Source organism: Sinocyclocheilus rhinocerous, unplaced genomic scaffold (assembly GCF_001515625.1).
Source record: "Sinocyclocheilus rhinocerous isolate Xijiao unplaced genomic scaffold, SAMN03320098_v1.1 scaffold144, whole genome shotgun sequence".
NCBI lineage: Eukaryota > Metazoa > Chordata > Actinopteri > Cypriniformes > Cyprinidae > Sinocyclocheilus > Sinocyclocheilus rhinocerous.
In genome coordinates, this window is record NW_015645650.1 from 309,653 (window position 1) to 324,852 (window position 15,200).

The window sequence follows — 15,200 nt, forward strand, 5'->3', positions numbered from 1 at the left end:
GTGCAGTGAATGCTTTAATCCGTTAACATGAGCGCGGAAAAAAATACGCACCACGTATGCACTGCAAACGGAGTAATGTGAACCTGGCATTATGTGTGCGCTGCGAGTGTGCATGAGCGAACGGTCTCCAGGAGAGCACGCGAGCGCTGAATGGTTAAACACTGGCAAGAATTAAAAAGTAATGCAATTTATAAACTTTAGTGATGATGTGACACTGCCTCGATTGTGCACGTGACAATTCCTGTGTCAACTGTGCAGCGTGTAGCTGGCTTATAGACAGACGCGATTTGTGGTGATTTGAAGCCATTTGCGTATTTTGAGAGAGAGCGCGCGCGGTGATTCACTCACGCTGTTTGTGAAATTACGTCTCACACAAGGTTTTCAAATTACTTTATAAGTTATTTAATGAAGAAATATGAAGGTGAGTTCATATTCACAGTAAACACTTAAATCAAGTACCTCACCTTCAGCATTATAATTATTTCACCCGCGCCGGACAGAGACTGAGACGGTGCCGCTGCATGTCGTGCCAAACCTCTCACGGCAGGCGCGTCATCAGCTTGAGATCGATTTTTTTGAGATCGGCCTTTTTTCGGTAGCCGATCAATCGGAGCACCCCTAGTAAACACCTATTATTTAATTACAAACGATCAAAACTGTAACTGTATATACATCTAAGTTGTAACTGTATTTATAATGATAAAAATAATATTTATTGTCATTAATATGGGGTTTAATAATTAATAATCAATTAATAATGCATTTATTATTAGTTATATATCATTTAAGTATTGATAATAAATACATTAAATCTGTAACTGTAAATAAAACAATAATTGTTGTTGTTGTTATTACAATATATGGTTTAAAAATTAATAACCAATCTATTAAAAACAAATGCATTTATTATTATTATTATTAGTTGTATATAATTTAAGAATTAATAATAAATACATTAAATCTGTCTCTGTAAATATAATAATAATTGTGGTTATATGGTTTAAATAATTAATAATCAAATAATTAATAATGGATTTATTATTAGTAGTATATCATATAATAATTTATCATCAATTAATTAATAAATACATAAATTTGGTAAGTAATAAAAATAATATTTTATTGATATTATTAATTATAAATATAATAATATATCATAATAAAGATAATAAAAATATTTAGATTTTTTTTAAATATTAAAGTATATAACAGACAATAATAATTATGATATTATATTTATATTTAATAATCAATTAATAATATCATAAATGCTCATGTTTTATTTACTTCCATGCTGCCTATCTGAGCTATATAATACATGTATTTATTGATTAAATAATTTAAACTATTTTATTATTATTAATAATAATAATAATATCGATTAATGAATGATAAATTAATAATAAATAATTACTTATATTTTTCACATTTACTTATTTTTACTGGTTACATAACTCTGCTTGTTGCTACAGTACATACATTTTTAACATCTGAAACTTTTTTGTGGGTGGTCTGATTAATTAGGATTCTTGTGTGATATTGCTCAAGAAATCAGCCACTTTTGGCTTTTTTCATATTCTTATTCATATCAGGTCAGCTGGTAAAGTGCTTAGTGATAACTCTTTACATAATCACAAGGATGTTTATGTAATCACTGTTTCTCTGTTATCTCTTCTTACAGATCAAACAAGATATCATAATCACTTCCTCTGGCGACTTAAGCTGGGTACACACTAAAAGGTTTTTTAAATCTTATAAGATTTTCAAAATGGGAGAGGCCACAAACATGAGGACAAAAAATCCTAGATTTAACCATTTTGTTCCTATGTGCCACGATGTGACAAAGACAGCACACCACACCAGAGTCCCGACTGTGAACATGGGAAATCTCGCAAATCTTTCGAGACTTGAGAATAAACATGGCGGACGATAGGCAGGAAGAAATTGTGATGATAGTGTTTGGAATGATTTTGACAGAAAATGGACACGTTGTATAACCCCTCATGCTGTTGCCACAAATTGACAAGCTGATCCTCCATCTCTGCTGTCCAAATCCTTTTGTGCTGCGCCATGACTGCATTTGTTATGCTTCCGTCTTCTGTCAGCTCGTTTTCTGATTGGATATTGTTTCGTTTCACGTGATAATCTCCAGATCGTACGAGCGTTTGTCCTCAGGGTTCCCCCCACACATCAGGATTTCTGATTCGCGATTGGGGCGCCTCCGACATTCTTCCGAGCAGATTCAGTCACTCTTAACACACCTCACACCACAAGAAAATCTGATAAGATAATCTTTAGAACCACCAAGATAATCGGGACATTACCTAGGATTGTCGGAAGGGGAGAAATCGGCCCAAAACCAGCCCGATAGTGGTGTGTACCCAGCATTACTGACCTGTGATGACCCCAGTGGTGATGTATAAGTCAACGATGGAATGTGAGAAAGAGCTGACTGCCATCCCAAAACCACTCAGCACTCCCCCAAACATCACTGTCGCCCGGCAACCAAAGCGTTCCACCAGCACACTACACAGAGGACCTGCAAGAAAAACACTTAACGGTAAAAAAAGCTTTAATTTGAGATGTTTACTCCTAAAATCCCAGCATGTCATGCCATATTCCTACAGCTCATTTTCCACAGCCAGCTACTCAAGACACCACCCTAGAACAATGAACTGCCTTGTTCAAATATGTTAAGCGAAACGTCAACACACAACTCTCACAAGTAATTGATGTATGACAGTTGAAGAGGTACAATGAAGTGTGTGTAATAAAAGATGGATCAAGCTGTTCCTCTTTTTTTATTATACTATGACTGCTACTATGACTACCAGTAAAAGCCAAATTCACAGTAAACATGTAAATCAAACACTGATGTTTAATTGCCATCTCTGCTGAAATTAATATGGCTGTTATCAACCTAAATCAGATTAAATAATGACCACAACTTCCTTCTCACAGTGGGGATGAATTGCATTCAATGAAATAATTGTACCTGTTTTACATCTGATTAAACAAAATTGTGCATAGAGCTACAAAATGTTAAAAAAAAGCTTTATTAATAAAGGAGGATAAAAATATTAAATACAAATAAGTGTTTTAATAAGTGTTTTTAAAACTGCTGCAAAAGTAACATGGCTCTGGATTGGAAGTATTTTTGCAAGTTAAATGTCAATTAAGGTTGACCCAGTTTAATATGCAGACACAAGTACAGTATAAGTAAGCCATTCATAGGTTGATTCCCCCAAAAATTTAAACACTGTGACTCTGTGGCGCTTTCAAAATATTGCTCCGTATTTTTGACCAGCTTGACTCAGCAACATTGGCTCAGGGTTTCCCAAATCTTTTTTTTTTCTTTGTTAACTGAAACCCTTAGACGTAAAAATATTTACTTGAAGTATAGTACCTGAGATTTTAAGTTAATAATTCAGTACTTTAATAATGTTTTATTGTTCACGGTTACGTTTTAGTGTTGTTGTTTTTTAAATTGTTTTTATTTTAAAATCATTTATAAATATAGGGCTGCATGAATTTGTCAGAATTGTTTTGTATTATTTTGTCATATATTGCTACTTTGTGAAAATATCTCATATTGCTACTTCTGGGACATCCAGACACAAAGAACAAAGACTCTGCTTCCACTTAGTTCACGCTTTACAACAACCAACTAACACTACAAATTACAATACAAATATTTATGTCTTGAATTAATCACTTTTAAATGTTCAAACCCTCAAGCTTTTAACACGTTAACATATCCTTGAGTTTTTATTTTGGTGTAGTTTTGGTGAAATGCTGTAACGTTCTGTAAAAAAAAAATACAGGAAATTATGCAAATGTTCATGTAAATAATGTGAACTTACTGTAGCACGCATTGTGTTCCCAAATGGACATTAAACTCAGCGCAGAAATGGAGTTAGAGAGAAGCAGCATAGCCTTTGATTTGACAATTGCAATTTAATACAATATATCACTATTTCAGTTTTAATATGACAGTCAATATAATTAATTATTAGCTCACAAACTCCTGTTTGGGAAACCCTGAGCTCAGGTAATGCCATGAGTTTGGAGGTGGGATTTCTTGTTTGTACAACCAATAGAAGATAGGCGGTATGTTGAGGAAACCTGTTTAAAACTATCGTCATTTTTGCAATGTCATTTTGTTGTGCTACTGGTGTAGAAACAACAGATTTCTCTATAACATCCTCACCTCCGGCGTGCAAAACTGACGTCATTATCGACGGTACCCAAGACGTCTCACTGTTACTGGCTTGAAATTCTTCCTGAAGATCTAAGTAGAAGATGCCAATGCAGGAGGGGAAGGCCAGCGTCAGAGCTAAGACAAGGATGGTAGCCACCAGGACCACCCATCCCCAGCCCCCATCTGGAGCATCGTAGGTAGCTGGATGAGCTTGATCAGAAGGGGGTCCTGGTCCTTGTTTTTCTCCCTCCTCAGATTCAGGCTCACATAGCTCCCCTGACTGCTCCTCCATGCTGGAAGGTTGCTGAGGTGCCATATTTTCCAGTCTGATGGTAACCAAGTCACTGGTGCCTGGGTTTTTCCACTTGATCCGCGGAGATTTGGGCCGTCAGCGGCAGAAGAGCAGGGCAACACATTCTTGCATATTCTATATCCTCCAAATAAAGTGTGCTTGCTATACCCCTATACAAAAAAATTTGAAAAAGAGCTCATTTTATTAAACAAACACAAACACAATATTAAAAAAAAAAAAATAATAATAATAATTTAAATACAGCAAATAAAATGCAGAATATTGGGTGGACCCACAAAACTAAGTTGCTGTATGAACTTGTCAAACTCCTCTTTGTTTACCTTTCAAGTTCAGGTAGACATGAGAGGTATTTGCTCACATCCACCTTAGACATTTTTCACGGTTTGTTTGGCCTTACCTGAATACTAACCAAGTTAATATTTAGGCTATCTAACAAGGAAACTTATTGTAGCCAGCAAATAGCATTGAGTGCTGTGAAGTAGCTTTTCATTGGATTCATTAAATTAATGGCATCACCCCTTGAGTGAACGAGTAGGCTATGTAGAAGTTACTGAAAGGAAATTATTCAAAAAGTACATATAACCAATAAAAGCAACTTATTTTTGTTGAAACTGTTTATTTATTTAGACGTATTGCTGTCTTTCCTACAGCTTGATTAAAGTCAAGTCTATAATTCTGCTAAAGGCTTATGATGTTTACACACTCAGTGGGTTTGTATACACCCAAGATAGGGATTATAAGGACTATAAATTCATTTTTTAGTCATTAAAGATTTTCTGTTTTTAGAGAATCAGTTGAGTGAATGATTCAAGGACTCAATGATTTGCTCAACACAGAAAATATACATTCGTGTGTTGCCACCTACTGGCGTACCGATGTAACCTGTCACTGAGCCAACGAATGAAAAGATTGGACTTAGATTAATCAAATTCTCCACCACTGGTGTTTTTGTTCAGTTTCTACAGCTGTTTTAGGGTGTTCTGAACATGATGACATAATGACATTTCTGCTGTTCAGGAAGAGGCGACTATGAACAACAAAGAAACTATGGAAAGCTGACACGCACGTGCGACTTTTTTCAACAAGTGCTACGAAAATACTTAAAAACACTTCAGACATGTTTGGACGGCTATAGCCCTTAAGTAAGCTGTTCAAACAAACAGTCTTTTTATTGAAAGTACCTGAAATCAGCCACAACACCGGTGTCTCACAGCCAGTGTCAACATTTCATCCTGTTCTTCAAACCAAACGTATTGCCAGTCTCAAACACAACACAATCCAAAGCTTGAAAAACAATAATGTAATAAACAACAAACGCACCTTTTCAGCGCATTTTCAGGCATCCACGCCAGCGCCGTGTCTCTGAGCTGCGGAGACTGTCATATCAGCGGTAGGAGGAGACACTCAGGGAGGGACCAGTTTCAGGATCCAACCGATTAAGCAAAAGCTAATATAACAGCATGTTCTCTTAAATATCGTACTATCACCACATAACCCAAATGGAGAGCTAGATGGAAGTGGTAACGGCTCCTTTAAAAGCAGTCTACACGTAGAGAAATTTGAGCACCGAGGCGATGGCATGGCATTTCCTCTTGCCATTACCCCAGAGCAGCTCAGTCTCATCCGCCTTGTATCGCGCTGAAGGGCGGGTTCCTGAATGCTGGCGTAGTTAAGCACTATAACTCATATACTTTATTAAAGTGCGTTTTAAATCCATAACTACAGCAAGTATTAGGATTATAAAAACCAAATTTACTCCCAACAGCACTACATTGGCGTTATAAGTACATACTGATCCCGTGACGCAGATTCTAAATCCAAACAAACCTTATTCTTTATTCTTACCCCAAACACACATATCCATTATATTTCCAATACCAATATTTCCATTTACAAGTGAAAAAACACGCGGTGACCTTTACAGCGTCAATTTAGACCACTTTAATTTAAGAGTAGCTTTAGAGTCAAGACGTTTAAAGAAAAATGTAACCCCCAAAAAATATTAAAAGTCTGACCAAACCTGTAACTAAAATTCTTCAGTTGGAGACGCTGGACAGAATGAGAATGGTGACCGCGACTGTCATTTTTGCCAAACTTCTTTTGTATTTCATGGACGATTTCATATGGGTTTGGTCGAATTTATGTTTATCGGTGAAGTATACCTTCAGTTCAAATGGTATTATTTACATGGTTCCCACGGTCATGAAATATCAGGGAATTGTAAAATTATGGTTTCCTAACATGGCAAATAACCAAATATTTCAATAGTTAATAATAAAAATTAAATTGAATAAGGCTCTAAAATATTTAGCAGTTGAGAAATTACCGTTGTGAGCGCAATCTCACAAAAAATTTTTTTTTGTTTAATGTCAAAATGTTTTTTAATGGTTTTACATTTTTAAACAGAATACATATAAACAAAGTTCTAACGTAAAACATTGTAAACAAAACAAGCACGCCACAAGTCTGAAACACAAACACATTTTATGATAAAAATCATACATTATCATTTTGCAATCTGTACACTGCAAGAAACTGCATCAGAAGACTTTAAAAATGAAAAGAAAAAAAATGAAAAGGACAGTCTGATCAAGACTACTCATTTCCAGAACACTTAGCTTCACAATCTCATCAACCTAGTGACATATTTGACACTTCACATCAATACTGTTGACAATGCAATACACCCAAAACATCTGATGAAAAAGCAGGTTTTTAGCACATTAAAATGTGTGTGTACTGTATATTAAAGCATGCAGGTGTTGTATAGACTAACTATTATGGCAGCAAAAAATAACTCTTATGTTAAACATGGACCTTGTTTTTAACTTTTATCTGAATAAGTTATGACAGAGGTCTGCACTTTTGGCCAGCTGAAAAACATTGGCTGAAAGCTATATTTTATCAGATACATGGGGTGTCGCATAAGCATATTTAGCCTCAGCAAGCAAGTTTTTCCAGTAGTACTGTGTTTGATTTTATCGATTTCTGTACAGAACAGTTAAAATAGGGCCATATTTTTCTTTAAAGTTCCACTTATCAAATATTATTAATACCATCTGTCAACTGTTCATGCACCAATTCACCTTCACAATATGACAACATCCCAGCATATAACATTATATACCCAACACATTGCATGCTTCCAAGTTGGCGTTCCAAAACACCAACCTCCTGTTTTTCAGAATAGCATATATCTTTTTCACAAAGAAAATATCTTTATCTATATATCTTTTTGTTTGATCTTAAACAACATGTGGCACAAGACCTAAAGAAGAATAGTAGATTACTAAAGAAAGAGACACACAGAAGTCTCACAATCTCAAGTGCTTAAAGCATTAGCAGTCAATGTGACATCTATATTCCCAAGTTTCCTAAATAAAACTTGAGACTGCTCGTGACATTTTCTTATGCCTCACATGGAGTTTGACTCAAAAAATAGAACAAAAGCTAAAAACAAAATCCACACAGTGAGAACATTATAAAGCAGGTAGGTGCAAAATGAAAAGTGCATAGGGGCAAGAGTGGAAAAGCTAAATACAGATGAACCACTGAAACAAGAACAATAACAAACTCAGGGGAAACGGGCAAAGTCAGTATCTGAGTCAAGGAACAGAACTGATTTAGTCAAAACAAACATGAAATAAACACCATTTCTGTTTTTAAAGAAGAGTAATCTAGGAGCGAAGACATGTAGGGCATGACAGGTCAAAGGCACAACACTAGACAAAACAACTGGGACGGAGAAAGACTTAAACAGCGCCACCTAGATTTGAATCCAGGATTCTTCTTTGAAATTAGACCTTAAACCTATTTGAACAATGGAAATGTACAATAGGATCCCGTGAGAGCAGAGGTCCCATTACAGGGGCTACAATGACTAATAATTGGGGCTGAACAAATAAACTCTCTCCAGGAGGGGGAAAACATTAACACAACCGAAGAAAGGGATAGCCAACAACCACAAAGTAGCTCACAAACTCAAGTACTGTGCCTTATTGATATGATAAACCAAAGGACATGAGTTTAGTCCACGTACATGATGCCATCTTAGACAGACCCCTAGATTCAACAATACTTCGATAGATAAGAACCACCGAATAACCAAAATACAGCCTGGATACCATTCAAATACTGACAATTTGTGATGTAATCACAGTAGATTCAGAGAAACCACAATGTAAATATTAAAAAACAAAATACAGGAGACAAAACAGGAGATCAAGTTTATCTGCTGCTAAACAACAAGGGCAACCAGTTTCAAAGACAGAGCTTCAATGTTAAAATGAAGCAAACATAAAATTATTTACCTGAAATGATATTAGATTTTGAAATAAAAAAGAAATGGCAAGAACGTTTCATAATAAATGGAGCCCTTTACATTCAAAAACATTCCACTGGCACTGACGTGATCAGACTTTAAACAAAAACGAGTTAAACAGTTAAATAGCCAAAATGTTACGGGGAGAGTTAGATCTGGTGTCAAAAAATGCATCAAAGAGCCACTAATGCAGTTTTGCCCTGACTCAAAACTTGTGGGCACTTTGTCCAACAACAGTCTCCTGAACCTTCTGGACTATGTAAGCCTGATACCTCTATACAAGAAGTCTCCTGTTTTTTTTGGGTTTTTTTTCCAGTCATCGACAAAGTGTTTAAAGGAAAAACACAACCAAACAATTTTACATCTCGGCAACCAGGCTTTTAAAAAAAAGTACATTAGGGGTCGATTCAGAACCTTCCCCAATCAAATAGAGAAACTCATCTTGATAAACACAAAAAACGACCACTATGGTACAGATATCAACAATTACATGACTTCCATTCGGCCTCTTCATAATATATATATTTTGAATATACATAATCCTCACATGCCCTAAAACAACATATTTCTTGTTTTTTTTATTTCCTGTTTTGAAATATCCACAGCGACAAGGCAGAAAAAAAAAACAGGATGACAAAAGTCAACCGGAGCAAATTGGAAATGTGAGACATTTTCACAGCGACGGACACGCGATTTGGGGCATCTGACCGGACAATTGGCAGTACGAGTTCTCCCTTCTCCTCGGGTTCTTTCCAGACGGGTAAATGGGTAGTTAACAAAAGAAACATGCTGCATTGAAGACAAAATACTGCATGTTCAAAAGCCGCCGTCTTTGTTTTATCAGTTGCGCCATCTGCTGTGCTCTCTGTCTGACCAGGCAATGGGAAATGAATGCTGAAATGATGCTAATGATTTACAGTGTAAGTTAATGTGGTTGTTATGAGAAGCTGTACTGACGGTCTATTTTGCACGCCATTTGGAAGTCCTGAGGAGATTATGGTCATGTGGATGCAGCCGAACCAACAGGGGCAACTGAACCCCCTTAAAACAGCAGCTGTAAAGATTATGATGATAATGACCGGGATATGCGGAGGATGATGATGATGATGAAGTCTGCATAAATAAGCATTAGGATGAATGATGAATCCTTCCCTGTAATCCTCTCTCTGAGCAGTCTTGCATCAAATGTGATGGTCTGAGGTTTAACCTCGGACACATTTTTGATTAGTCGATAATAGGGGTGGTAGTTAGTGGTGGTGCTGATCGGTTAATGTTGCAGCACTGCAGGGAGGAGGGGGACTGAAACCCCCACAGTGGAAAGGCACAAGGGAGGAGGGGAGGGTGGGCTGATGAACTTGGTGTCAGCTGTATGGTGGAGGAGGATCTGGAGAAAGGAAGTGAGGGATGGGACATCTGTGTGGGCTCAGGCACCAGGTTCCTCACATCCTGGACCCCCTCTCCTGGAGGATCTGTGGAGGAAACATGAGGATAATGATGACCTCTACATTTGTTTAAAAATATTTTCTCAACAGTCTGCTATGGCAGTTAAGAAATTAATATCCTCATTCATTTTTTTAATAAAAAATTATATAAATACAGTATATATATATATATATACACAGTTGAGGTCAGAAGTTTACATCCCCCTTTCAGAATCTGCAAAATGTTAACAATTTTACCAAAATAATAGGGATCACACAAAATGCATGTTATTGTTTATTTAGTACTGACCTGAATAAGATATTTCACATAAAAGATGTTTACATATAGTCCACGAGAGAAAATAATAGTTGAATTTATAAAAATGACCCCGTTCAAAAGTTCTTAAGATTCTTATACTGTGTTCTTATGATCCACAGCTGTGTTTTTTTTTTGTTTTGTTTTTTGTAGTGATAGTTGTTCATGAATTCTTTGTTTGTCCTGAAACGTTAAACTGCCTGCTGTTCTTCAGAAAAATCCTTCAGGTCCCACAAATTCTTTGGTTTTCCAGTATTTTTGTGTCTTTGAACCCTTTCCAACAATGACTGCATGATTTTGAGATCCATCTTTTCACACTGAGGACAACTGAGGGACTCATATGCAACTATTACAGAAGGTTCAAACGCTCACTGATGCTTCAGAAGGAAAAATCAAGCATTAAGAGCTTTTATGAATTTGAAGATCAGGGTAAATTTTACTTATTTTGTCTTCTGGAAAACATGTAACTATCTTCTGTAGCCTCTGAAGGGCAGTACTACATTAAAAAATATGATATTTAAGCAAAATAAGAAAAATGCACATCTCCATTCTGCTCAAAAGTTTTTTTTACCCCCCTGGCTCTTAATGCATCGTTCTTCCTTCTGGAGCATCAGTGAGCTTATATATTAATATGGCTATTAAAAAAAAAAATAATAATAATTATTATTATTATTAACTATTTGGGGGAAATCCAATTGTGTTTTCTGATTTAAAAAAATGTAAATGCTATTTAAATGTGAAAAAAAAAAAAAACCTGTAGGTTTGCTGTGCTTGTTTGTAGGGATGCATATTTTGGCCAAAATTTTGTAACTATATATCAATATGGCTATAAAATAATGATAATTATAATTAGTAATAGTAGTAAGTATTTTGTTATCAAAGTTTTTAAAGAAATTATACTAAATAAGGAAATATGAAAAAGTGTTCATTGTACCTTAGCCTTCTCGGTGGGCTCGATGACAATTCCGTTAGTGGAGTTGTGTAGGGATGCATATTTTGGCCAAAATGTTGTGACTATATATCAATATGGTTATAAAATAATGATAATTATAAATAGTAATAGTAGTAAGTATTTTGTTATCAAAGTTTTTAAAGAAATTATACTAAATAAGGAAATATGAAAAAGTGTTCATTGTACCTTAGCCTTCTCGGTGGGCTCGATGACAATTCCGTTAGTGGAGTTGTTGAGCTCCCGGGAAACGACGCACAGGAATTCGGCCTGGTCCTCGTTGCCATAGTTATAGGAGGAGCCGATACTTATGAGCTTGAGATAGACAAGTTGAGACAAGTTTGTACCATAGCAAACAGATAAGCAACAAAAACAGTGGCTTACGTAAGTCCCAAAGAAAGGTGTAGACATATTCTGTTTCTCAAAAAAATCTACAATCGGTACAATCTACATAGTAAAAAAAAAAATGGAGGGACATGACTGTGTAAGACCATGTATAATGAAAGAAACAACCTGTTAAGATATAAAGTGGCTATCTAGAGATATTCTGTATGTCTGAATTAAAAGATGCTACAATAAAATACTGCTAAAATACTACAGACAAAGAATCTACACCTATACTGGTCAACAGCACCACATATGCTTGGGAAGTGAAGAGAAAACAAAACCTACCTGTTCAAACTTCCATCCGTCTGACATGGTGGAAACCATCTGAGTGAGCTCCTCTTCTTGACATTGTAATACACGATACACATGCTTCACAGGGCCCTGTAAAATCAGTAATATTCTGAATTAAGAGCTAAAACAGAATTCTAAGTTTGTATGAAGCTGCACAGGTTTTGGAAACATCTCTTAATGGGATAGTTTGCCCAAAAAATTAATGACTTTCTTTATTTACTTGCCTTAATGTCCTTTCAAATTTTTATGACTTTATGACAATATAGATATTGAACAGAATGTACTTTTTTCTATACAAAGTAAGCATATATTTCCGTTGTATGCAAAAGAGCAGCGTGCACTTTCTCCAAAACATCTTTTGCGCTCTACCGAAGAAATAAAGTCATACATGAGGACATGAGGGTGAGAAAATGACAGATTTTTTAACTCTTCTTTGAAGCAGATTCTCAAATCATGTCTAGAAGTCTGTGTTTGTCTACACTGAAGGTCGGGCAGCTGTACATCTTAAATGTTGATTCAAAGAAGGTTTGCTGTTCCCAAATAGTTCTCGAATGAGGAACTCACTGATTCTGATGAACTTTTAGACACAGAGTGCTTGAAGGTAGACAATGAAATACTTCCTTTGAGCAATCCCAGTAATTCTAGCAAATCTGCTGACAGATTGCATAGCTGTGTTCCAAAAAACACGCCCACAATGTATTCTGTTGTTTTCCCACATACCTGAGACGTTCTGTTTTCATTGTCTCGTATTCTCTCCTTCACCAGCCTCACAAGTGACGCAATGTTGTAAAACTCTGCTTCCTCTAGAACACCTGCAGTGGTCAGAAAATCAGTGAAAATCTATCACGTGGTTACTGCTTTATAGTAAATAAATATCCATAAAAAAAGCATAGCTCACACGTAAATGAAAATTCGGTCAGCATTTACTAACCCTCATGTTGTTCCAAAGCTGTATGACCTTTTTCTGCTGTGGTACACAAAATAAGATAATTTGAAGAACTTTTCAATTGTTTTTGTCCATACAATAAAATCAGTGGGGTCCAACAACATTGGATTCCACTGACTTTCTCTGTATGGACAGAAAAACACTGACATTTTTTAAAACATCTTATTTTGTGAACAACAACAAAAAAAGGTTTGGAACATGAGGTGAGTAAAAGATGTCATAACTATCCTTTTAAGGCTACACCCATGCCAATAAAAGATGATGATTAGGAATTATACGCTACTACAAGACCAAACTGATTAATAATAATAATTAAAAAACACATCACGCAATAACTGCCATCATCACAATTTGGAGCACTGACGCACAAAAAAAACACAATTTTTGGACACAGACTTTAAGCCTTTCAAGATCTCACCAGTTCTGCAGGAAATTATCTAAGACAACCGACAGTGTGAACACTGCTTGTTGCAATTGCAATTTAATTTTCATTTAACTTCATCATCACTGTTGTGGTCACTGCAGTTATATTGCTGAATCATTTGTGAAATTCCCTTGACAAACCACTGATTCAATTAATGTCATGTGAATGTCACTCAAGCAGCAGGTAAAGTAATGCCTGATTATCAAGTGAGTGAGAATTTAGAGAACCCAGTTAGTGAGTCCATTCACTCTTCAGAAGTACACTGAATGATTTTAGTAAATTAGTGCAGCAACAGTTTTTTTTCAAATGAGCTGCTCTGGTGATTTTGAAACTTCAAACTGTGGTTGCTATTTTTACATAAATTAACACTTTGGAGAGGAAATCCTCTGCAGAACTGTAAATAACACTTACCCTGCTATAAAATACAGTTTAGGTTGGTGGCTGTGTTTTGGAACATGAAATCAAGTTTAGATCCAACTGATGCAAGCTAATATACTAATCTTAGAACAGCAACTAATTTATCAAAAGCAAAGGTGGCCAAAGAGGTTCATTTTAACTTGTTTCTAGCTGGTCTAAAATGGACATTAGCTGGTCACTGGCTGGTCCAACCGGGTAGAACATCATGGAAAAGCAACAAATCAGCTACCAGGTGGTCATCTTGGTGGTTATTGGATTGAAAGGTAACTGGTTAACCAGAAAACGACCAGCCTGCAGCAGATAATGACAAAATAGACCATCTAGAACATAAAAGAAGATATTTTGAGAAATGTGTCAGTGTTTTTGCCCATACAATGAAAGGCAATGGCAACCAAAATTGTTTGGGTTAACAACACTCTTTGGAATATCTCCTTTTGTGTTCCACATAATAAAGAATGTCACACAGGTTTGGAATGACTTGACAGTGAGTAAAAAATGACATGCATTTCATTTTTGGATAAACTATTCCTTTAAACTGGATTGTATTTATTTTATACGGGATTAAACTGGACCTCAAATGTGCATTACAAATACACACATACAAACGCTTGTTTAGTTTACTGTGTTGAGATGTGCTAAAATTGCGTTTGGTCTTGTACTATATCGCATACCTTGGGCCCGTTCTTCGTACATCACTTTATACATCTGAGATGATTTGAAAGATGCCAGATCTTTTAATCGTGATAACTGATCTCTGGCTAATTTGGTTCTTCAAACGAATTTGCGGATTTGATTAAAATATCTGAATTAAGTTGTCTAAGATTACAGTGCGTTCTCGTGTTCCCCAAAAAGGGCAAATGTATCGATACTCGAAACCATGATCGCCAATGCAGCGATTGGCTGGCGGCAAGACAGCAACGTAATGATATCATAGCATAATTAAAAAGACACCTGACAAAAAAACTTGACAAATTTCTGGACCTTTATAAGGAAACAGCCAAGCGAACAAAACTACATAAATGTTATAATAGATAAATGAAATGTGCACTGTTTTTAATTGATTTGTAATTTTTGTACATGATTCCCAATTACTTATATTCATGATTTCTAGTATTTGTACAGGCTTTACATTTTTATTTCAGTGTTGTAATTAGCAATTCATTAAATTTTGTTTTGGAAGCAGATTTGTTACGTGACAGCATTAATTAAAGTTT

The 15,200-nt window shown here is 35.8% G+C and overlaps 2 protein-coding genes across 3 annotated transcripts in view; both read right to left on the reverse strand.

Annotated features, from left to right (window-relative positions):
- Positions 1-6,125, reverse strand: part of slc16a5a (solute carrier family 16 member 5a) — an 11,026-nt gene extending 4,901 nt beyond the window's left edge. Inside the window, exons 1-3 of one of the 2 annotated variants that reach the window (XM_016510713.1) lie at positions 5,835-6,125; positions 4,211-4,663; positions 2,396-2,539 (exon numbers count right to left, since the gene is read on the reverse strand). In XM_016510713.1, the coding sequence (XP_016366199.1) occupies positions 2,396-2,539; positions 4,211-4,517 (451 nt within the window). In that variant the 5' untranslated portion in view covers positions 4,518-4,663; positions 5,835-6,125. Of the gene's footprint in view, positions 1-2,395; positions 2,540-4,210; positions 4,664-5,695; positions 5,792-5,834 lie in introns of those variants that run through there. The other variant, XM_016510714.1, reaches the window with a different exon arrangement.
- Positions 6,126-6,979: 854 nt separating this feature from the next.
- LOC107706864 (BTB/POZ domain-containing protein KCTD2-like) overlaps positions 6,980-15,200 on the reverse strand; it is a 19,442-nt gene continuing 11,221 nt past the window's right edge. The window contains exons 2-5 of the mRNA XM_016510695.1: positions 12,920-13,039; positions 12,194-12,289; positions 11,711-11,836; positions 6,980-10,304 (exon numbers count right to left, since the gene is read on the reverse strand). Of these exons, the coding sequence (XP_016366181.1) occupies positions 10,275-10,304; positions 11,711-11,836; positions 12,194-12,289; positions 12,920-13,039 (372 nt within the window). The 3' untranslated portion in view covers positions 6,980-10,274. The remainder of the gene's footprint in view (positions 10,305-11,710; positions 11,837-12,193; positions 12,290-12,919; positions 13,040-15,200) is intronic.